Raw genomic sequence first — 22,840 nt, forward strand, 5'->3', positions numbered from 1 at the left:
CCCGCGGGCGAGAAACCCCAACTCCAAAAAACAGCCGCATCTCCACGTTGCCAAATACACTCAACTCCCGACTTCTCGCCCATTCTTGTCCTGTTGAAAGCGTTTTCTGATTGGCTGACAACAGTAGCTGCAGCGACCAGTAAAACTCCACCATGGTGACCTCATTCCTCGGCCGCCCCAGGTAAGGATTGGCTGCTGTTGGTCCCGCCTCTCCATCCCCACGTGGGAAAGGGGATCCCGGTCCGGGCGCTGATTGGCCGCGGCGTTGTCGGCGGTGGCTCCGCTGTTGCTGAGGGGAAGCGAGAGAGGCCTGGCCGGGGCAAGAGAGGCCAGGAGCGGACCACCGGTAAGTTGATGAATATGCTAATGACATGCAAATTGTATTCAAATGAGTCCTCCACTGAGGGGATTTCTGATGGGAACGAAGTCTACCTTCCCGCACCTCAGGAGTTGTACTTTGCAGTCCTGCAGGGGGGAGGGGACGGACTCGAAGTAACCTGCAGAGCCTGATGGGAGTAGTAGTTTTTCCATAGGGAACTCCCCAGGATATGCGAACGGAGGGTCGCCGCTGCGGACTACAACCCCCATGGAAGCCGCGCGCCGGGTCTGAGCTTGTTTAGAAGCTCTATTTCCCAAAGCATGATGGGTGCCCTAGTCTTTTCGCTATCGCGTTCTTCGACTTTTCCTATGTCAAGCGCTGGTCCTGAAGATTTTCGCTCTCATGAAATATCCGGCATCACCACTTTCCTGAGAAACGGTACGCGCTGCATCTTGGGAGTTGTGCGTCCGTCTAGGAGAACTTCCTGGTTTCTTCTGTAACACTTTAAAGGATCCGTGACTACTATGACCGTGAGGCTTTGCGCGCCCAGCATTTCGAATACCGGACGGCTTTGCCCTGGTGCAAGATGGGAGTTGGTGTCTTTTCCTTCCATAGTTGTGCCATTCCCGTTATGAAAGATAATGCGCGGAACTACAAGTCCCACAAAGTAATGCTCGCTCTCCTTCGCTCAGCTTTGTTCCGCAGTACGTTCTGGGAATTAAAGTTTTTCTGGGAGAGCAGAACTGCTTAATCAGCTAAAGACGAGAGCCCTTGAGAGACTACATGTCCCATGAGGCTTAGAGTAGGCGCCTTCTTCCTGTTCGCCTTGCGCCAGGTAAACAAGTCTTCGTTCTTGCTCCACCTCTTCATTCCTATTGGTTACTGTATGTTGAGTTTCTTCCCCTCCTTCCCTAATTCGCCTTTTCACAGGTTACTGTAAGTGTTCCTCTCAAGGGAGGGGCAGGAGTCCTTTGAACGGTATAGCCCTCCCCTTCGAGCGTTGATAGGCGACGCTTACTGCCTGTCTTGGGAGGTGGGGAATGGGAAACCTGCGGTGAAGAGTTATTGGCTGGTGCGAAAATCTGTCACAGAGTTGTGGGTGCTGATTGGACGGCTGTTCCAGCTGGTCCAGATTCATTCACCATTTTGTCTGTTGGAGTAAAAGGGGCTCGGAGGGGCCGAGAGGGGCTCGGGCTGGACCATCGGGGGGAAGAGGGGGGGAGTTGAACTATTCCAAGATTTCCTGGATAAAGACTTTGGCTTTACTCTGGAAAAGGGGGATCGTTCAGGTAAGGGGGCTGGGAGGTGCCAACTTTAGTACCCCCACTAAGGGCGGGGGGAAGGGGAAGATCTGCAGAAGGTAAGATCTGCATCCTAACCCTTCAAAGTAGGAGGAGGAATACATGGCATAGCCAACTTTACTGATTGCCCCCCCGTTCCAATTATGTCGGGGAGGTACCAACTCTGGTGCCACAGCATGGGAACCGGGGCATTCCCCACTTCTTGCCCCCAAGTTTTAGTGGTTCGCCCCAGAGGGAACCTGCAGAGGTGGGACAGTCCTTTGCAAAAAGGGAACCAAGGAGCGCTCCCAACTTTGCCCCTTTTCCTCTTCCATCAGAATGCAGGGGCTGGGTTGCGTGTCTGTGTGTGCGCGTGTGTGTGCGCGCGTGTGTGAGAGAAAGCGAGCGAGCGAGCGCAGGCATGTTTATTATGGGATGGCATAGAGGTGGCAAGGTTCCAGGCTGAGACCCAATACCAGTTATTATGGGATAGAGGGATTGACAGGAAAGCTTGGCCAGTGTCTGCCTGTGGCAGGAATGGGACCGAGAGGCTGGTAAGTAGAGGAGTTGCATAATATGGGAGGGTCTTCCTGAAGTGCAGGCGGGGGGGGGGGGGATCCATAAGATCCAAGAGAAGAATCGCAGCTTTGAAAGCATTGAGGGTGGGGGGAGTGAGCAAGGTCACCTGCTGGAGGAGGGGTTGAGGGCTGGCCTTTTGAAGATAAGGGTATAGGCAAGCGTTGCCACCGGCTGGGGTGAGATGAGGGGAGGAGAAAAGATGGCACAAGCTAATATGGGAGCAAGGGTAAGACAGTGACTCTGGAAAATCCCTTTCAGAAATTTCCCATGGGGAATGGGATTTGGGGCTAGGGGGAATTAGAGGGAGGGCTGTGATGAGAAGCGCTGGGGCTGAATTGGTTGCAAGCTTTGTCCAGTCTGAGTTTCAGGAATCTGAATTAGATGCCGAGGTTCAGCCCAAGAAGATGTGGTGTAATGGAGAAAGAATGCCTCTAAGCATACACAGAATTCTGTGCATTAAATAAATTCAAGGGTAAAGCCAGACATCTAAGGAAAGGTGCAAGAAGACTAACATGTGCAACTGATTTGAAGCTTAGGGGGGCCACTGGTGCAGTGTCTGTGGGTCATTTCTCTTGAGACAGCTGATGCTTGGAAACTGGGAGGAGGAAGTTTAAAACAATAACATTAAGAATATTGTAGAGTCAATCCTTAGATTGCTTTTTTCCAGGAAGACTCTCCCCCCCCCCCTTGTTTTGGTAGGGTGGGGGAAAAAGATGGAAATTTGGCCTCAGTCCCTACTTGACTAAGTTAGTGGATAGGTTGCAACCATTCCACATTCCTTTGCACCCTCCTTCTCTCTCTGGGCAGCAAGGGAGAGAGGAATTAAGGAGGACTCTTTGGGAGGCCTCCAAACAATTCTGTTTCCACCTCCCCCCCGCTTCCCCGCCATAATTCACGATGGTATATGAGTTAAGCTCCCCCAATACTGTCCAAGCTTAATCCTATAAAATTCAGAATCTTTTCAGTTGGGCCAGGGTTGGTAGTGAATGAATGAGAGAACATATAGTACTAGGAAAGTACATGAGCTTCATTAAGTGTGGAGAAAATTGCTTGTTTTAAGCTACTTAATATTGGGAATGGCAAACCACTATTTGGGACTTCACTGAAGTCCAGGGGTGTCTTTCCGCAGAATCACCAGTATTAAGGATAACATTTGTCCCCACCCAGATAGACATTCTTATATATCTCAGATCTTTTTGCATGATTCAAAATGCAGGTAAAGACTGGCTTCACATCTCACACTAAACCATGGTTTGTTTTACTCATGATTCAGTAAGGTATAGTGGCTGGGTTCATATGTCATGATAAGCTATAAATCATGGTTTATAACCAGAAAGGCTGGGTTTAGGCAGACACTAAACTAAACCCACATTATGGGCTATTGTGAACACATCAATGGAAGTTGTAATCTCTCCTTTCCTATGCTGATGTTGATACTGAATTGGGATCTAATATTAAAAGTGCTGGAGCTCCTGATGCTGAATAAAACAGAACCTTATTATAATTTTTTTTGACACCTTAATTTTGTATCACTTGAAAACTTGTGTTTTTGTTATTTAGGACATAAATCCCAGATTTATTGTAAGTTAATTCTTTGCTTAGTCCAGCATGAGTGAATGTCTAGACTACCACCCTCTCCCTTTAGAATGGGTTTACATTTAAATTGAAAAAAAAAATCCCTTTGCCAGCATATAGATATTCTTGCACAATGTCTTTTTGTACGTACACATATGGCAGCTGGTTAAAAGTGTGTGTGCTCTTTATTTCTGAATGCTCCCAAGCTGGAATGGGTGCCTTCTTATCGTTTGAAGTAAGAGAGTTCAGGATAGGGAATTGGATGAGCATAATGGGGAAGGGAAGCCTGGGCATGAAGTGAAGTGGCATCGAGTTCTTAGAAGCGAGAAACAATAGAGAAATTGCATTTTGTGGAAGAGTAGTTTATGGCTGAAAGTTATTTTGTTCATATTTCAAAACATGTGATCGCCTGCTTTAAACAAAAATGTCAAGTTCTTGAGCTTGGAGGATTGAGTTGACGATTGGAGAAATCCAATGACAGAGGAGGAGTAGAACTCAGGATGGCCCTGGCACGGTGAGCAGAGGCTGGCCTTGTAACCTTCTTCTTGTCTTTTTCTTCTTAGCTCCCTGAGTCTGTGCCCAGCCTGGGGGGAAGATGAAACCAGTGAGAAAGGCTGCCAGTTCCTCCTCTTCCTCCTCTTCAGGCAGCAGCAGCTGCAGCCGCTCGCCACCCTCCACCCGGGCCAAGACTCAGAAGCGCAGGACAGCCGTTGAAGAGGGAGCAGAGGAAGAGGCTCCTGATCAGCCCCCAGCCTTTGTGGGTGCCCGGCGCATGCAGGTGCCGATGGACCCCGGCCTGCGGGACTTGGCGGGGGCGCATGATGACCCCTACAAACTGCCCGAAGGGGAAGCGCAGGTGGGGGCTGAGGCCTGCGGGACAGAAGCCTCACTGAACCGCAAGACGGCTACGTTTAAGTCGCGCGCGCCGTGCCGGAAGTACCCCGGGGGTGAAGAATCGGATGGGAGCGAGAACGTAGCAGCAGCCTCGGAGGATGAACCCCGGCGCTGTCCTTCTTCCAGTACGGATACGGCCAGCGAGCACTCTGCAGACGAGAATGACAAGGGGGCCGGAGACGTGTGGGTGATGCCCCCCAGCGGATACGACCTGCGCCAGTTGCGCTCCCAGCGGGTGCTGGCTCAGCGAGAAGGACTCTTCCAGCCAGCCGTTGTGAAGCAGGTCAGGCGAGGGCAGGACTTGGGGGTGCAGTTTGTGGGGGACCGTGTCACAGCATATTATGAAGGGGCATTGGGGTCTGGCACTGTGGACGTTGTTCTGGATGCTACCCCTCCACCTGGGGCCTTGACTGTGGGCACCCCTGTCTGTGCTTGTGTGGACCCTGAGGAGACGGCTTATCAGGAGGGCACCGTGGTGGAAGTCAGTGCCAAGCCTGCTTCCTACAAAGTGCGGTTTGCCCATCCTGTGGTTCTCCCTGGGGCTGCCAGCGCTGCCCGCAAAGACTCTGCCTGGGTGCCCCGCTCTGCTCTGCGCCTTCTGCGCTCCCCGTGGCATTGTGACCATCCTTCTGAAGACAACAGGCCCCCCGAAAAAACGCCTCCGTTGCCAGAGCCAGAGGAAGCTGCTCTGGCCCTCCCGTGCCCTGAGCCCAAGCAGCCCGAAGATGCTGAAGTCTCTAAGATCAGCGCTGGGGTGCGGGCAGAGGAGAAGTCTGTGGTGGTGCCACCCCAGATCCTCTCCCCCCCGAAGTCACCCGCCTTCCCTCGCCTTCCCGAGCAGCGATCGCCCTTGTTGAGCCCAGAAGCGAGTGGAAGCCGCAGCAGCAGCGTGATGTCCGTGGACAAGTGCAGCACGCCAGGGTCCTCTCGCTCCCGTACGCCCCTCACCGCCGCCCAGCAGAAGTACAAGAAAGGGGACGTGGTGTGCACCCCCAACGGCATCCGCAAGAAGTTCAACGGGAAGCAGTGGCGGCGGCTCTGCTCGCGGGACGGCTGCATGAAGGAGTCTCAGCGGCGGGGCTATTGCTCGCGCCACCTCTCCATGCGCACCAAGGAAATGGAAAGCCTCTCGGAAGGCCGAGGCAGCGGTTTGCGGGAGGGCAGTGCCGAGTTTGACTGGGACGAGACTTCACGGGACAGCGAGGCCAGTAGCGCTCGAGGAGACTCACGGCCTCGCCTGGTGGCCCCTGCTGATTTGTCGCGCTTTGAGTTTGACGAGTGCGAAGCGGCCGTCATGCTGGTGTCCCTGGGCAGCTCCCGTTCAGGCACCCCTTCTTTCTCGCCTGTCTCCAACCAGTCCCCCTTCTCACCTGCCCCCTCCCCCTCCCCCTCCCCTCTTTTTGGCTTCCGTCCAGCCAACTTCAGCCCCATCAATGCCTCACCTGTAATCCAGCGGGCCGCTGCTCGCAGCCGCCATGTGAGTGCCAGCACCCCAAAGGGGGTCGGGGGTGCGGTGCTGAGCCCTGAGATGTTGCATCACGCCACCTCCCGGGAGCGCCATCATTCAGGCATCAGCTTTCAGACCAACCTTACCTTCACGGTGCCAATGAGCCCCAGTAAACGGAAAGCCGAGTCGCACCACAGTAGTACCAGCTCAGCAGCTGACTTCCACAAGAATGACAGTCTCGACTCAGGAGTAGAGTCCATTTCCCACACCCCTACCCCTTCGACCCCTGCTGGCTTCCGGGCTGTGTCGCCTGCGGGAGCGGGGCCCTTTTCCTCGCGCTCTCAGCAGGCCTCTCCGCTCTTGCTGGTGCCCCCGCCAGCTGGACTGACCTCCGATCCTAGCCCCACCGTGAGGAGGGTGCCTGCCGTGCAGAGGGACTCTCCGGTTATTGTGCGCAACCCAGATGTGCCGTTGCCCTCCAAGTTCACTGAGAAGCCCCTGGAGGGGCGAGTGGGCAGTCCAAGGATGGGGAAAGCTGGCTCCAAGGAACACTTGCCAGGGAAAGGGCAGTTGCAAATGCCAGTGCCCATTAATGTGGGGCGAACTCTGCCTTCCAGCCAGCCTAGTGTGGTATCTGCCCCTGAACAAGCCCCACCTATTTTCAGTGTGTCCTCCCCCTTTCAGCCTGTTGCCTTCCACCCCTCCCCAGCTGCCCTCCTGCCTCTCCTTGTCCCTGGAGAGTATACCAGCCACCCTGCTCCCAAGAAGGAGATTATCATGGGACGACCTGGCACAGGTAAGATGTGTTGATTACTGTGATTCTGCTGGGTTTTGTCTTTTGGTGTAGCTTTCGCCTCTCTGTGTTTATTTCACTTTTTCCATCCCTCCGGGCCCAAAATAGAACAAACGGTGTTAAAGCAAAACAGCAGAGTGGCTCGGGGGCAAGGAGTGGGGCCGGTGGGTGGGGGAAGCTTGCAGGAGTCACAGTGCACATGTCTCTTAGTTTCAATATTCTATTTCCAGTATTTGGAGCCATTCTGACAACAGCTTTCTTCTTGGCATAAGGCTTGTTGAAAGAGCTTGTGCAAGCCATATCTTGCTTGGGTAGTCATAGGTGACCAGGAATACATGCTGGCAAATGAGTGGGATGGTGTAATGTAAGTGGTGTGCAATGCTGCACTGATTCTTTGCACAACCCAGAAACAAGCAGGCTGCTCCAGGAGGGAACCCTCTTTTCTGTAACCAAAGTAGAACTGCAGTTCTGTATTCCTTCTCTATCAGGCCCAGCAGGCGATTAATCTTTTTTTTTTCAGGCTGGTTTTGTGTAAGAGCGAGTCTTGCTCACTGTATTCCTTAGTGGATGTGATCTCGGAGGCCTGTTTGTAAAATGTACTCGTCTCTGAAATCTTGATACACAGCTTTGGGCAATCCTTTTGTTTTTCTTTTTTTGTAAGCTATCATTCTCCATCAAGGTGGTTGTGAGGATAAGTGCATTAACAGTAGTAAAAGCTGGAAAAAAATGGGATTTCTCTTCAAAAACCTGGGAGTCTGGGGGGTACACGATGGTTGCTGCACCCAGCAGAAGTTGTGCTGCTAACATGATTTGTTGGGAGGTAGTTTTTCAACTTTTCCTTCCTCCATCCTATGGAAAAAGGGAAGAACAGGTACAGGAGAGAATGCAATATATCCATGAATGGTAAATGATTTTTAAGTTACCAGATTCCATTCTCTTGAGAGTCCCTCTGTAATCTATCATCTTGCTTCTGACAGTGGGCTTCCAGATGCTTCCAGGAAGCTGAGTGTGAAGTCTTCTCTCTGTTGCTCTAGCAGCTGGAGATTCCATGTACCTCTTGTGCAGAATAGTCTTTCACGAATTTCGGTCGTGGTTTCATAACATCCAGCCACTAAGTTGGTGTGCTTTTACATGATGGGTGCTAAATATTGCCTTTTAGTGAGAGAGATTTAAACCTGAGTTTAAATCTCCTGCCAGGGTTACCCTTGCCTTGGACTGGCTCACATCCAAGTTCCTGAATACTGTAAACCCATTTGATAGGTGTCGCATTGGAGTCGGTCTGTGCAGGGTGCCCAAAGCTGAACTGGAATTTCATCTTCAGTTTCCTAGATCATGATTGAAAGTAGGACCAAACAGGTCCTCTCTGCCTTTCAAAGGTGACAGATGCAAATTTTCCGAATTCCAGTCCGAAGATTTGAGGATGCAGTACAGTATATGAGATGCGGGAAATTAGTATTTTGGGATATTTTTGTTAATTTTCCAGGTTGAGTTGCTTGTTTCTATATTTACGCTTGAAGGAGAACAGAGTGATAACAGATGGCAGTTAGGTGTATAGACATTCTGGGGGTCCCCGTAGCCATTTTCATAGTTCCAATTAGGCAGCAAAGTGAAGAGAGCATCCATGCACAGCTAGTAAGTGTTTGGCTGGTTAGTCATGGGCCAGAGAAACCCATTTTATTGGTATTTGTTGAAGGTTGATATTGAAGACCTGTAGATAGCAATTCGCCAGTGGTGAAGGGGAATTGTCTTTGGGCAGGAAAGCATTTATAAAGTGAAAGGCAGTTGGATCTTTTAGAATTTCTTCCAGGCCGTTCATAGGGTAGCTGGCCAATAACTTATTGTGCCTTATCCAGCACAGAGATGTTGGGTCAATACGGTGCTCACAGATATTCAGAAACCTTGGCATTTAGAACTTGATCTTGTAACACAGTGAAAGGTGTTATATGTGTGTATGTGTGGGTGTCTCATGTGGGATTTCCAAATAGAGCTAAGATCCTGTGGGACTTCCAGATCCAGACGGACAGGCAGCTACTGGCCAATCAACCAGACATCGTGGTAGTAGACAAGGACCAGAAGACAGCGGGGGTGATAGATGTAGCGGTGCCAAGTGACAGCAACATCAGGAAGGAGGAGTATGAGAAGCTGGAGAAGTACCAGAGCCTGAAGGAGGAACTAGAGAGGTTGTGGAAAGTCAAGGCCAAAGTGGTCCCAGTGGGGATAGGAGCACTCGGGGCTGTGACTCCTAAGCTGGGAGAGGGGCTCCAACAGATCCCAGGAGCAACATCTGAGCTCTCTGTCCAGAAGAGTGCAGTGCTAGGAACAGCTCAGAAACTCTGCAGAACCCTCAAACTCCCAGGCCTCTGGCCGAGGACCCGAGATTGAGGAAGACACATACCACCCATAGGGGATTTTTTTCATTCTCTCTCTCTCTCTCTCTCTCTCTCTCTCTCACACACACACACACACACACACACACACACACACACATGTATGTATATGAAAAAATCCCCTCTCACATCTGTGGGTGGTACATGTCTTCCTCAATCTTGGGTCCTCTACCAGAGGCCTGGGAGTTTGAGGGTTCTGCACAGTATCTTAGCTGTTCCTAATTCTCTCTCTCTCTCTCTCTCTCACACACACACACACACACACACACGTGCACGCACATACATACATACATACATACATAAATAAAACACAGCTTTGCCAATTTGGTGTAGAGGTTAAGGCAGCAGGCTAGAAATTAGGAGACAGTGAGTTCTAGTCTCACCTTAGGCACAAAGCCACCTGGGTGACCTTGGGCCAGTCCCTCTCTGCCGCAGGAAGAAGAAGGCAATGGCAAGCCACTTCTGAAATCTTGCCAAGAAAACTGCAGGGGGTAGTCCAGTTGCCAAGAGTCAACACTGACTTGAAGGCGCGCACACACCCACACAGAAGGTGAGCAGGACTGCAACTCTTTGATACTTACTGGAAGTCATATTAAGTTGTGATGCAATCTGTTGGAGGAGACTAGATTGGAGAAAAGCAGCAGTATAAAGTGCTGCTCTAGAATGACTGGTACTTTGACCTGCCTCCTGTTACAGCAAGGGAAGACTATTGTATCCTTTGCTGGTGGGTTCCCAATCCCCCCGCTTTTTTGCAGCATCTGGAGTCTTTTCTGACTACTATTGTAAAAATTAGTGGTATAATTTCCCACCCTCTCGAGGCAGGAAATATATGAATAATGTAAGCATTCAAACAATAGGCTTACCATAGTTTAAAAGTTTAAAAGACTAAAAAAAAACCCTGAAAGAAAAATAACCAAAAAAGCCAGCCCTACCAACATGTGTTACACACCCCCGTCCGTTGCAACCCTTCAGTTCCCAAACGTTTCATGTGATTCCTGGAGATCGGAAGCTTGCCCTCTTCTGCATGGGTCCCTCATTTTGAAAAAAAGTATCATTAAATCATCAATTAAAAGACCAGAACTAAGAGATGAATGTATATATTACTTTTTATTGGAGAAAGAGGACATGTCCACCTATCTGCATGCGGGTGTGTGCATGACGTGATGACATATGGGTTCATTGCAGTACATTTATCTATCCAAGCATCTGCGGGAACAACATGATACTTGAATCTGGCAGCAGCATAATAGTACGGCTTCCTGTAAGCGCTGGATATTAAAGATACCATTCTGGTATTGCCTTTTTTTTTTATCAGTGTACGTGGGTTGCTGCATCTGAGTGTAAGCCAGCTGGAGCATCATATAGAACATGTGACTGTGCCCGGAGTGGTGCAATGAGGCACTGTTTATATGGCCAAGTGTTTCTGAGCTCACCTTTTTTTTCCTCTCCTTCACCCAGTGCCCCTCCATGGCTTACAGCTACCTCCCCATTCCTAGTTCAGAGTCAAAACAAAACCTGTTTGCCAGCTCTGATGGAGAGAGGAAGAGAGAGTAGTTTCACATTTTAGATGGACATAAATGATAACCCCACATTCTGGACCTTAGTACCTTCCGTGTGGTAGAACCGTGGCTGGGGACGCTAGGAGCTATAGCCCACTCGTGTGGATGCTCTAAGTCAGAAAAGGCTGCCGTGGTCCCTTACGGACTACTGAAATAAAATGGAATTTGCTAATGCTGCTAAGCACTTATTTTGGAAAGCCTGTTGTTTCTTGCAGAAAAAGATAAGCCACTGAAGAAAATAAAAATAAAATGAGCATTTCTAATGATGCACTTGGCTAGCCACCCTACGCATATAAAATGCTCCAAAGAAGCAAGAAGAAAGAATTCTGGAGTGAGCTGATTTATCTGTGATGGGCCCAGGCTAGCCCAGCTGTTGATGCTGTCCAGACATAGATGCTGTGGCTTGATCACATACCATTCTCCAGATGGTCATTTGGGAAGCCCCAAATGGTTGTGGAGCCCTAGATTTGGTCCTGAGACCCAGCCCTTGCTGAGCCTGTTCCTTCTCGACCCCTCTCCCTCAAGATGGGGCTGAGCATATTTCACGCTCCCAATCCCATTCAAAGTTCTTCATCTTAACAAACTTCACAACTCCCCTCGGATTTAAAGCACCATGTCCAGAGAGACTTTTTGGAATGGATTTGATGGCATTTTTGCCATTTATCTGGTTTCCTCACTCATGGATGTGTGCTCTTCAGGAACTCTGTGTTCAGGCATTTAATCAGAGGATTATTTGGGCCCTGGTAGTGAGGAGGTTGTATAACATTATGCTCCAAGGACATATTTTTGTTTGTGGGGGGGGAGTCTGTGATGTGCTCAGGGAAAGGAATATGTAGCTGGAGAGAAGCCTGCAAGCTAAGGAATCGTGTGGCATGTACTTCTCTGATTCCTGAGGTTGGGCTGCAGTTCTCCCTTCAGCATCACTTATGCAGGTTGCGGTCTCTCGGCAACTGGTAACCAAGACTACCGTCTCCCTGCTGCTTGGAGCCCCGTCTCTATTTATATCATCAATGGGAGGGACCTGATCCAGATTTGGGGGGGGTGGCATGGCGTATTGGTGCATGTGGCTTCAGGCCATGGAAGGGTTTGATTTTGGGAAGCCACTTCAAGGGCGCCAGCTCACATGTCCACATCCTCACGTGGAATGGACTTTAGCGTCCATAACAAAGATGCCCTTGGTGTGTGCTCTGTCCCGCTGGGAACGTGCACGCATTTTTGCCTGGGTATATTTCTCACGGGTCCTCACGTGGCACTTTTGTGAAGTGACTCAAGTAAAGCTCTTGTGGTTTCTGTTTGTATCCTGATTTAGTGTTCCCAGCTGGAATTCCATGCCATGTATGACAGTCCCAGTTACAGGAATAACCAGGAAAGCCATAGTAAGGAGACCACATACTGTGATACTTGAGTTTTTAAAATGTTAAATGTACTAAAGTTATGTCTTTCTGTTTCCCCCAGTGCCTTATTTTGCTTTCATGCTTCCTTTTCAGTTTTTAATTTGGCTCAAAAGTGGGAAGTGAGCGGGACTGTATGGTTTTGGAAGAAGCCTGGGATCAAGCTGCCATGTAAGGCTACAAAACAAGGGCACAATGTTTAGACCAGTGTTTCTCCACCTTGCCAAGTTTAAGGTGGGTGGACTTCAACTCCCAGAATTCCCCAGCCAGCTGTGCTGGCTGGGGAATTCTGGGAGTTGAAATCCACCCCTCTTAAACTCACCAAGGTGGAGAAACACTGGTTTAGACAATCTGAAGAGAAAAGCAGAGGGTGAAGTAACAGATAAATACTGTTTGGACATGATGTTAAATCAAAATTCTTTAGAAATCTTACTTCCCAGGATCATGTAAGCCTGTTAGTGCAAGCAATTTGGTTTTTTCTGACAGCAGCAGGCCTCTGATTTCGTCTTATCTCTGAAGTCTCTGGTTTTGTTCTTTCCTGGCAAGTGAAAATCATAAGAATAAATCTTGCTTTGTGCCCACTGGCTTGTTAATAGAGCAATAAGCCAGCAGTCCCAGTTCACTTGTAACCGTAAACCAGGGCTGGGCAACATTTTTAAGGTCAAGAGCCACACTTGACCTTTAAATGGCTTGCCAGGGGTCACCCTCCCAAAAAATAGATGGGGCTAGGACGAAAGCTAAATTTAACTGCATTTTAATTAAATTCAGCTCATTAAATAGTGTGATTATTCTCCATTTATTTAGCAATTTTCTCCTACTGTCCCCCTGAAGAGGGAAACCTTTAGAGGGGCCATAGGTTGCTCCTCCCCCACTTGAAATCAAACTATGGCTAGAAGTTTCCTAGCTTGCTTAGCTATTCCCACTCATGGGAGGAGTTTATCCTGAGCGATCTAACAGGATCCCTTCATGTAGTTGCTGGTTCCTGATAAGGTTAGTTTTGTTTTAAGGTAAGGTTTAGTTTTGCTTGATGCCATTGGAACGCCAGTAAACTTATTTGCCATACATAGGACTTCATCTTTCGATTGCTACAAGCGAACAGGTATATGAACCTGTTCCCAGAAAGCATACTTGCATTTGGGATGCGAAACTCCGCTGCTGCTGCTGCGGCCGCGGCGCAGAAATCCAGACAGGGATAGAGTGGGGCAAAACAAACGTGCAGTTTTTTAATGCAAAATTTCTTCCTGACATCATTGGACTTGGCAGCATGTCCCAGCGGTATTTTTATCCTTTGACATCTTTGTAACATTTCTATGCAGAAATATTTCCCCTTCTTATTTCCAGATATATTTTGGTAACCTTGCTAAGTTGCTAAGCCTCTGGGAAGGCAGAATGGGAACGGAGGAGGATTTGTGTCTTTATTTTTGAGCAGGGGCCTTCTTACTGATTACAGGAGTATCTCCAAAAAGCAAAACTTGCATTTTATTTAAGAAAATTTGTGTGTGTGTGTGAGAGAGAGAATGAGAGAGAGAGAGAGAGAAAGAGAGAGAACTTGTGTTCATGTGACTAAAATTCAGAAGACTTTGGAATCACTCCAGGTATATTGCCTGGAACTTCTCTGAAGGGAGGATAGGTTACATAAATAATAGGCATGAGACTGAAATAATGAATGAACGATGACACTGTAACCAACCACTTTTGGTCACACTGGTTAGACTGGGGATGGGCTCTGTCAGTTTGCCAGCTGCCTGTGACACTTCCAGTTGCAGTTTGGCAGCCTTTGCACATAGCTCCAGCTAAGATCAGCTAGAAGATGAATTCAGTTCCCCCCGGCTTTGCCTGATTCATGCCTTACTGCTTTTGCCATCTGACGTCGAGCATCTCCGGACACAACTCCGTGAAGGCTCCTTCCTTATCCTGGGGCAGTGCTTTTCTCTGCAGAAAAGGGCAGTCCCTTCTCCTTTAAACCATTTAGGAGATGCAAACCTTGATAACAAAATAAGCTGGTTTCTCTTCTCTGGGAGGCACATGTTAGAGTGTGAGTACAGCAGGAAGGTCTGCCATGTTTTGTTGTGGGGGTGATTCTTCCCATAAATCCCCTGAGAACACATGGGGGTCCTGTGCACAGCAAGTTCTGAGAGACTATATAGGGTGTCCTGCCATATACAGATACATTATCCTGCAGGCTTCTCTGTTGCGTGGATGGGGTATGATTGTGTGACCATCTTGCAAGAAGGAGAAGGAAGTTTGGGTTGCCATGAGTTGTCTGCATGTGGGTAGATGTACCTTGTGGAGCAGGAGAGTGTGGGTGTTGTTTTTTGTACATAGTTGTCATTCCCCCCCCAAGTCGTGTCCACTCTCCCTCACCGTGCCCTGCGATAGTACAGTGCGTGCTGGGAGTGGTGTGTTTGTGTCTTCTCCCCCCCCCCCACTTAACAATGGGATCCTCGCCCAGGCCTGGCCTGGCCTGGCCCAGCGCCCAGATGTAGTGTGCGTACGTGGGGGTGTTCCCGTGTGTCTCCTCACTTCACCTCATTGCCTATTGGCTGCCTGCTGGGGGCTGGAGGCTGGCTGCATCCCACCCACCCCCAGACATGAGCAGAAGCAGCATTGAGTCAGGCCTGTGGAGGACGAGACTGTGATGCTAAGGGAGGAGGCGACGTGAGTCATAGAGAGAGCAACATGAAGTGGAGGCAGCTTCTCTGGAAAAGGAGGTGGGGGGGCACATATCACACGAGGACATTCAGACATTCAGACATTCAGATTCACCACCATTCCCCCATGCACACACTTCTCTTTCTTACCACCCTGCCCCAGGGAGGAGAGATTATCCCAGGAATGCATCTGTGCTGCAAGCTTTTAATCCCCAGCTGGGCTGCCTGCCAGCAGAAACCGCTTTACAAGAGAGCAAGAAATAGGAGTGACTTTCATATGAGTGTGCACACATGACGGGGTTCCCATTTCAGGGTCTCTCCCTTCCTTTGCACACCCTGTCGAGCTTAGCTATCTGCGCCCAAGCAGGCTGTAAAGTAAGGATGGTGGCCTGCAGGTGTGTGTACAGCCAGCCAGGCGCGCCATAGCAAGTACAGGCAGGGATCCCTGCAGCTTTGGGTGTCAGCTGATCTGATGACCCAATCTCAATAGTACAACACAGAAGGGTAAAGGTGAACTAGCTTTTATTCAGATGTGTTATCAGCTGGCAGCGAGTCAGAACGCTCCTTTGCACACATGCACACAGAAAGAGGGAAGGAGTGCATTGGGGACTACTGCTTGTATGCTCTCCACGCCATCCAGTGACCCCCCCTCCCAGCACTTTCCTCAGCTGGCTGGACCCGGGGGGGCAATGCTCTTCCGGTCAGATAAAGTCTTGGAAGTTGCATCTGCTGAACGTGGTCTCGGTGGTCAGGGTAACCTGTGATAGGTCTTAGGGTGCCTTTGCATGTAGTGCAGATCCAGGCTGTTTGGGTTCCTTTATGTTACGCGTGCTGGGCCACGCAGAGAGAGTTGATCAGGCCACCAGTTTAAGCGCGCCGTGTGAACCTGTTTCCAGTGCTCGCTTTAATCCCATCCTCGCTCTAATTCATCCCCTCCAGTTCTGCTTTTCTGCATCTTCTTCTGTTTTTCACCAACATCTCCCCACTTCATTTGTCTCCTTTCTCTTGCCCCTCGTCTTATCCTGCTTTGCCCCTTCCTGTTCGCCCCTCCATAGCTCGCTCTCCTCTTTGCAGCCCCTCCTTCCTTCCCACGTTTCCCCTTTTCTTGGCCCCCCTTTTTATTTTTGCTGTCAAGCGCCCCACTACCCCCAAGACCCTCCTTTCCCTCTCACCTTAGCCACATCCCTCTCCCGCCCCCCCCGCACTCCCGGGCGTCGTCTTTCCCTCACCCCCCCGCCTTCCCCCGGGCGTGGTCTCTCCCTCTTCCAGGGTTCTGACAAGCGAGCCCGAGGCGGTAGAGTAGAAAAGGCGAGGAGGGGGGAAGCTGGAGTAAACCGCAGCCAATAGGCATCTCTTTGGCCCCGTGATCCGTTCTTATTTTGCATATGACTGACATTCCAGCGGCGGCCAATGGGAGGTCGCCTTGTGCGTGTGTGACTGGAGAGAAAAGAGAGGGGGCTCATTTGCATGTGAATGACCCGGCGTGAAGGCAGCCAATGGCATACGGAGGGCTAATTGGGCATGCGTGACGGGGCTCTCGGTGCGCGCGCGCTTGTGAGTGTGTGTGAGTGTGAGAGAGAGAGAGAGGGCGCGCGAGCGAGCGAGCGAAGGGAGGGGTGAGGTTCGGGCGGGGGGCCGCCCTTTTTCGTAGCCCAGAGCGGCTGGGAAAGGAGAGGAGGAGGAGGAAGAAGGAAGGCGGGAGAGGCAGTGAATGGTGTTTGGTTACAACCGGAGGGACGGCGCGACAGGCGGAGCGGCAGCGACAGCCTCCTCGCCTCTCCTCTCCCCCCTCCTCCGCCGAGAGGCGCCGCGACCAGCAACCGCCCGCCCGCCTGTCGCCGATAGCCGCGACAGCCCAGCGAAGAGGAAGCGGAGGGGCGGCGGAGGGACGGAACAGCCGGACAACTTGGAGCCCTCGCCCTCCCCCTTCCCTCTCTTTCTCTCTCCCACAGCCCCCCCCCCGCTTTCCTCCCTTTCCCTGCGCGCACCCTTTAATCCTGCCAGGCTACAGTCGCTGCTGCTGGCGGGGGGACGGAACAGGCGGACAAGCGGCGGCGGTTCCCTCTGCCTCTGCTCTTCTACTTAGCCACCCCCTTTTCCCACTTTCTTTTCTGGGGGGCCTTTCTTCGGCCAAAATAGGGGTGGACGAAGAGGAGGGGGCGCTGGACAGTTCTTTGCACAGACTGGTGCACCCCTCCGACCTTTGAAAACTTGCGCTGCCTGTGTGCCCCCTCCCCTCCTCTTTTGCACACACTGGCGCACACAGACATCCTTGCACAACTACCTCATCTTTCTTCATCTCCTTCTCCCAAATATGCCTTTTAACTTACCCCACGCTGACTGCCAGGCTGAGTCCGAGATGCGCTCCACCTGTGAGGAGGATTGGAACAGGCTGTAGAAGACTGTTGCCTCTCCGGCTGTTTTATTGCATGATGGTGGCCGGTCTTTAGAGGGTTGACCTCCAGCTGGCCTGCTTTCCACATGGAACCAGATAAAGTGTTCCCCTGGCCCCGAGGAGTACCAGCTTGCTGACCTCGCAGTACACCTTCAACCTGCATCGAAGCTGCAGTTTACTGGGCCACACCTCCTCCATCCTGGGGAGGGAGAGTGGGGAGAATGGTCTCCAGACAGGTTCGCTGAGAGACGTCAACGGCATCTTGCGCCTTGCGATGTTTTCCACAGAAAGACCCCCAGCAACTTTACCCCCTTTGCCACACAGGGGGTTAGGCATGTTCGGTCAGTGCATTGTGGGTATATGTGTGTGCATGGAGAGGTGTGAGGCACGGTGCAGAGCAATTCCTGTATTGCGCTCTATCTTGATGAAATGATGAGTGGTGTGAAGGTTATAAGAGACCCTAACCCCAAATGGGATGACCTTTAACCTTTGTTGTGTCAGGACATGGCTTGTCTGCTATTTATTGCGCTGATGATAAGGTTTGAGTTCTGTGGAATGGAAGAAGCTGGAGTTGGGGAATTAGCTTCAAAATATCCTTAAAGGTCTCTGAAAAGCTTAATAAACATACAGTGGGATTCAAGTCTTTCCAATTCATCCACTGAAGACAAGGAGCAAGCATTGGATGTAAGGTTTCTGATTATTTTATTTTTGCTGTCCCGTGATGTATGTAGGGATCCTGTTACCCAGAAATTTAGCAGATGAACTTTTTCTAGAGAGGAGATGTGGTGATCAACAGAAGTTACTAAATTTCAGTGGTTCAAGATGGTGTTAAAAGCGCAGTGGGTGAAATAAAGTGACAGTTCTGTTAGAATGTGCACATGGCCATTAGAAGTCCCTCCTCGTGGATGTGATGAGAAGTGGCAGGACAAGGCCAGCACAAATGCACACAGTACTTTTGATTTGGTTTTGTACAGTTTATTTGCATGTGATATTAGATGATGTTTATAGAAGCAAGCATATCTATAGGTGTATCTTGCAACCATATTGTGGTTGCAGAATACACTTATGGCTATGTAATTGATGGCAAAAGTGGGATTTGAATCCGAGCAGAACTTTTAGACCATTGCCCCGTGTATACAGTATTTGTAAACTCGGGATTGTTCTGCTGACCAGAGGTAGAACAGCGTATTACTATACACCAGGACTCTTAAATCCTGTGTTCAGGTTGTTGTATAGCTTCAGACTAGTCCCCGCGTGTGCTGAACTTTCTTTGTCACATGCTTTGGTAGTTTTTTTTCGCTTGATGTGGCTTCAATCTCAGAAGCTGAATCTTAATCTTTGCTTGGAGGTAGTGCTGGGATGGTGGATGGCCTCTGGTGGTTATATTTAAGATTCTTGTTTCTTGGGGGGGGTGTCTTAATGTTTCTTGTCCTTGTTTCTACTCTCCCCCTTCCTTCCCCCTTTAATTCTTCCTCCTCCTGCAGAGGGATGTGGTCACCAGCTGGAGGACAGGAAGCCACTGAGCCAGCGCTTCCCGGCAGAGTCCAACCACGATGCACTCAGTGCTTTTAATAATTGAGTTAACTTTACACGCAAGTGCAGGGGGGAGGGGGAGAAATGTAGCTGATCCATTAGGGACTATAAGGAAGGGAAGAAGAATGATGGGGAAAGAGGCATTTGTTTGGTAGGCAATGTGCTGTTGGAACAGGCCTGTCTCTTCTCTCTGGGAGCAAAGTCAAGTCCTCCCCCCACCATTTAATCGCTAATTTAAACATTTTTGTTTTAAGCAAGTACTTAAAAGTGCTTTTAACCCTCTCCCCCAATAAACAAATTATAGATAGAATCAAAGAAGTAGCAAAGGTGATCTAAGACCCTTCAGTGATCAAGCTGCTTAGTTATGTATCTCAGTGTTGTCTGCTCTGACTGACAGCAGTTCTTCAAGAAGCTTGGTGGAAATCTGCTCCATAATCTCTTTCATGATCTTTTGAATGGAATGGAGGTGCATGCCTATATGCATGCAAAGTAGTTTTGGTTTGTTTCTGAACCTTACTGTTACTGAAATGCTAAGGACAGAGGTGTTCTAGAGCAGTGGAATCTAACCCTTCAACAGTATTCTCTCCCTAGACTGTAGCTAAAATCTGATTGTTTCAGTGTTGCTCAACCTACTTCATCCAGCTGTGGATGTTCCTTGTGATACTACATTATATTGTGATGGGATGATTGATATCAGTTGGGGTGCTTGCTCAAACTGAAAGCTATTATTGCTGCTGCTGATTGAAAGTCAGTACGGCTGATCTGCAAAGTCTACACTATAATCAGTGTTGAGTTAAGGGTTTGTTTGTTTTTTTGCAAACACTGCAGTCATGGTCTGTTGCCACAATGCAAAACTCTGGTCCATTCACACCTGTTGCTGCGTTAAATTGTAATTTCACAGTTATTGTATTGACAAGTAAACATCACTTACATTTGGAGTTATTGGCAATTAGATGTTACTGTGAAATGTGGTTTTGGGGTGTTGTAAATTGTGTGTATATATACGCGGGCTTGTATATTTGTCCCTTTCCTCTGCATTAGCCTTTTCCTGGATACCCCAAGAAGGAAGTATTGCTTAGTTTGATAGGGGCAGCAGGAAGTGATGGGAGGGCGAGAGAATGCAGCAGGCCACAACATTCTTCGTTTTAGCTCTAAATTGCCTATAAGTAGGATCTGACCACTTTGTCTACCCAGCAGAGGCCCATGAACCCACCATACAGAGCGATGTAGTGGTAGACTGTTCTGGGTAATGTTTAGCTATCTTTGCCCTGCTCAGCTTGAGCTCCTGGGGATGCTCCCAAGCTTTCTAGATGGGATGAAGCCAAACGGCCTGGCTGCCCCAGTGAGCGTGGGAGTCTGAGCGAGCGGGGCCCCTCAACCTCTCCCTCCCCTTCCCCTCCTGCAGCTGTAAAATTCCTTTGCCTGGCTTCCAGCTGGGAAGGGCGGAGGACGCCATGGTTGCTTCCTGGCAGGCGGAGGAGAAAACCTCCCCCTTGCCCCCCTCCTCAGGGACTGAAGTGACTGACTAGTGATAAGGCATGGCACAAATTGTGACTATTGGGACTGAAAATTGTAGACAAAAACAAGGCATCTTTGCCAGGGAAAGGGAGGGAATTTTTAAAGGGAGAGAAAGCAATGTAGTTTGATTTCCCCAGTAACCCAACTCTGTCAGTTCTGGACTCCTGTTCTTTCCCATGCCATTGAACCTCACTCGGTTTTTTTCAGTTGCTGGTCTGAGTTGGCTGATGAAACACTTTTGTGTTTTTTTCTCCCCTCCTCCTTCCAGTGTGGACAAATGTGGAGCCGCGGTCTGTGGCAGTATTCCCATGGCACTCACTAGTGCCCTTCCTGGCTCCAAGCCAACCAGATTCCTCAGTGCAGCCCAGTGAAGGCCAGCAGCCTGTCAGTCATCCGTCCACATCCAATCAGAACAAAGGTAAGGTGGACGAAGGAAAGAAATGGAATATGTACAGATTTTCCCCTAAAGTCTCTGGGTAGGAAAGCAATCACTGAAGAGGACTGTCTGGGAATGAAGTGATGCCTTGCTGGCCCAAACTAGTAACGCAAAGTTTGCAATAACCCCTCTCCAATGAAATAGCCACTCATTCCCACTTTGGCATTTATGTTCTCAGAACCTCCCGAATCAGCTGCTGTAGCCCATGAACTCCCTGGGTTATCTTCAGAGGCTGACAGTGCAGGGAGGCCAACCTCCTCGCACCCTGATAGTCCCGCTCCAGTTCCCCAACCGTCTTCGGTGACTCCAGGAGGAGGCGGAGGTCCATCTCAGCATGATGATGACCTCCCAGGGCACCCACGCCTGGATAGCGAGACAGAGAGTGACCATGATGATGCGTGAGTTTTGTTGCTTTGAGTTGTTGTATCTTTCATTATGCTGCTCAGACACCAGCCATTTGTAGCTGCACTTTCTCCTGTTTGATTCACCACCCTATTGTATGGTTCATGTTTTGCACAATGATTGCATGGCAGATGCAGGACTTGCTTTTCTGCTGGATTCCAGGGTTGTGATGGGAAGTATAGTGGGAACTGGACGTGTAGCTGGAGGCAGTGACTTGAGGGGGTGAAATTGAGCAATACCTAGGGGAGAACACCTTTGGCAGGAGCCCACATAAGAAAAAGAAACAGGGATGAATGGGGGGTGTGGTCAAAAAAGGCCAGATGGTGATTGCGACAGTGAAATTGAACCCCCCCCCCTTTTTTTTTCATGTCCGGAAAGAAGGGAAGGAATGGGTGTGGTGCTAGAAGTGTTGAAGAATGCTGGGAGCCCCAGATGGTGGGAGGGCTCTGGAATAGGCAGCCGGAAATGCAGAAGCTGCCTTTGAGCCTTCACCTAATCTTTTCATATCTAGGTTCCTATCCATTTCATCTTCTGAGATCCCAATCCCACTACTGCCTGGCAAGCGGCGTACCCAGTCTTTGAGTGCGCTGCCGAAAGAGCGCGATTCTTCCTCTGAGAAGGATGGGCGGAGTCCAAACAAGGTGTGATGACTTTCCTGTTTTTTCCTTTTCCTTTCCATCTCCTGAATATGCTTAGTAAGGAGTATTCCAGGGAAGTCTTTTGCCTCCCTTCGCTTACTTGTGAAATGCTCCACCAAAAATTTGTCTGCCTTGGGGTAACATGACTATGGCACTTCCCTACATTCCCTCTTTCCTTTTTGGTAGAGAGAAAAAGATCACATTCGGCGGCCAATGAACGCTTTCATGATCTTCAGCAAGCGGCACCGGGCCCTTGTACACCAGCGGCACCCCAACCAAGATAACCGTACTGTCAGCAAGATATTGGGCGAGTGGTGGTACGCGTTAGGTGCCAAGGAGAAGCAGAAGTACCATGACTTGGCCTTCCAGGTACAGTCTCCTACAGAGCATTGGTCAGAAAATGAGGTTAAGAGTCAGAGCTCTATTTGGGCATGCCACTGTTTTATTAGCTCAGCTGGCATGGCTGAAGTAGTTAAGGGTCAATGTGGTCCAGTGTGCTGTCTCTGTATAATGGTATGTGGGAATGACCTTGGGAGATGGGGGGAAGAGATGTTGCCTAGGGAACTGTCAGATAAGAGAGGGCATAGCCCGCAGCAGCATAACGAGTGGAGAAAGAGGCTCAGAAGGGACTCTCCCTAACTTCTCAGGCTGTAAAGGAGACAGTGGGAGATTTGTCCTTTCAGACTTGCAAGGTTCTGTTAATGTAGCCTTACAGTAAAGTAGTATTAGCACATCTGATCATGTTTCCTGTCTGGTCTATCTGGGAAGGCTGACACTCTTAAGAGGGGCTAGTCTATTTCCAAGTGGAGGAGGAAATGTGGTGACATCCAGGACTGTGTGAAATACTCAAAGTGCAAAACGGGCATTTCAGCAGAACTAAATTCCCAGAGAATCCTGGGTTTTGTGTAATTTTAGAAGATGAGTTTTATTTCCGATGGGAGCCAAGATGTGCTTGAAAGTGTAGGTAAAGCCTAGTGAAATCTCAGAAGTCAAAGAATTGGCTAGAGAAGATCTCCAACTTTGACAAGCAGGGCTTCATTATC

At 49.6% G+C, this 22,840-nt stretch overlaps 1 protein-coding gene across 4 annotated transcripts in view; it reads left to right on the plus strand.

Moving 5' to 3' along the window:
• Nucleotides 1-230: 230 nt before the first annotated feature.
• The window catches only part of CIC (capicua transcriptional repressor), a 37,059-nt gene continuing 14,449 nt past the window's right edge, over nucleotides 231-22,840 (plus strand). For 2 of the 4 annotated variants that reach the window (XM_025173736.2, XM_015890017.3), the window contains exons 1-6: nucleotides 231-346; nucleotides 4,317-6,890; nucleotides 20,590-20,739; nucleotides 20,936-21,155; nucleotides 21,671-21,800; nucleotides 21,984-22,166. In XM_025173736.2, the coding sequence (XP_025029504.2) occupies nucleotides 4,349-6,890; nucleotides 20,590-20,739; nucleotides 20,936-21,155; nucleotides 21,671-21,800; nucleotides 21,984-22,166 (3,225 nt within the window). In that variant the 5' untranslated portion in view covers nucleotides 231-346; nucleotides 4,317-4,348. Of the gene's footprint in view, nucleotides 347-1,048; nucleotides 1,155-1,482; nucleotides 1,609-4,316; nucleotides 6,891-20,589; nucleotides 20,740-20,935; nucleotides 21,156-21,670; nucleotides 21,801-21,983; nucleotides 22,167-22,840 lie in introns of those variants that run through there. The other 2 variants (XM_088139912.1, XM_025173737.2) reach the window with 2 other exon arrangements.

The sequence above is a fragment of the Python bivittatus genome, unplaced genomic scaffold (genome assembly GCF_059951505.1).
Source record: "Python bivittatus isolate LINGU-HERP-01145 unplaced genomic scaffold, Pbiv_v1 ctg000310_np1212, whole genome shotgun sequence".
In the NCBI taxonomy this organism is placed as follows: Eukaryota; Metazoa; Chordata; class Lepidosauria; order Squamata; family Pythonidae; genus Python; species Python bivittatus.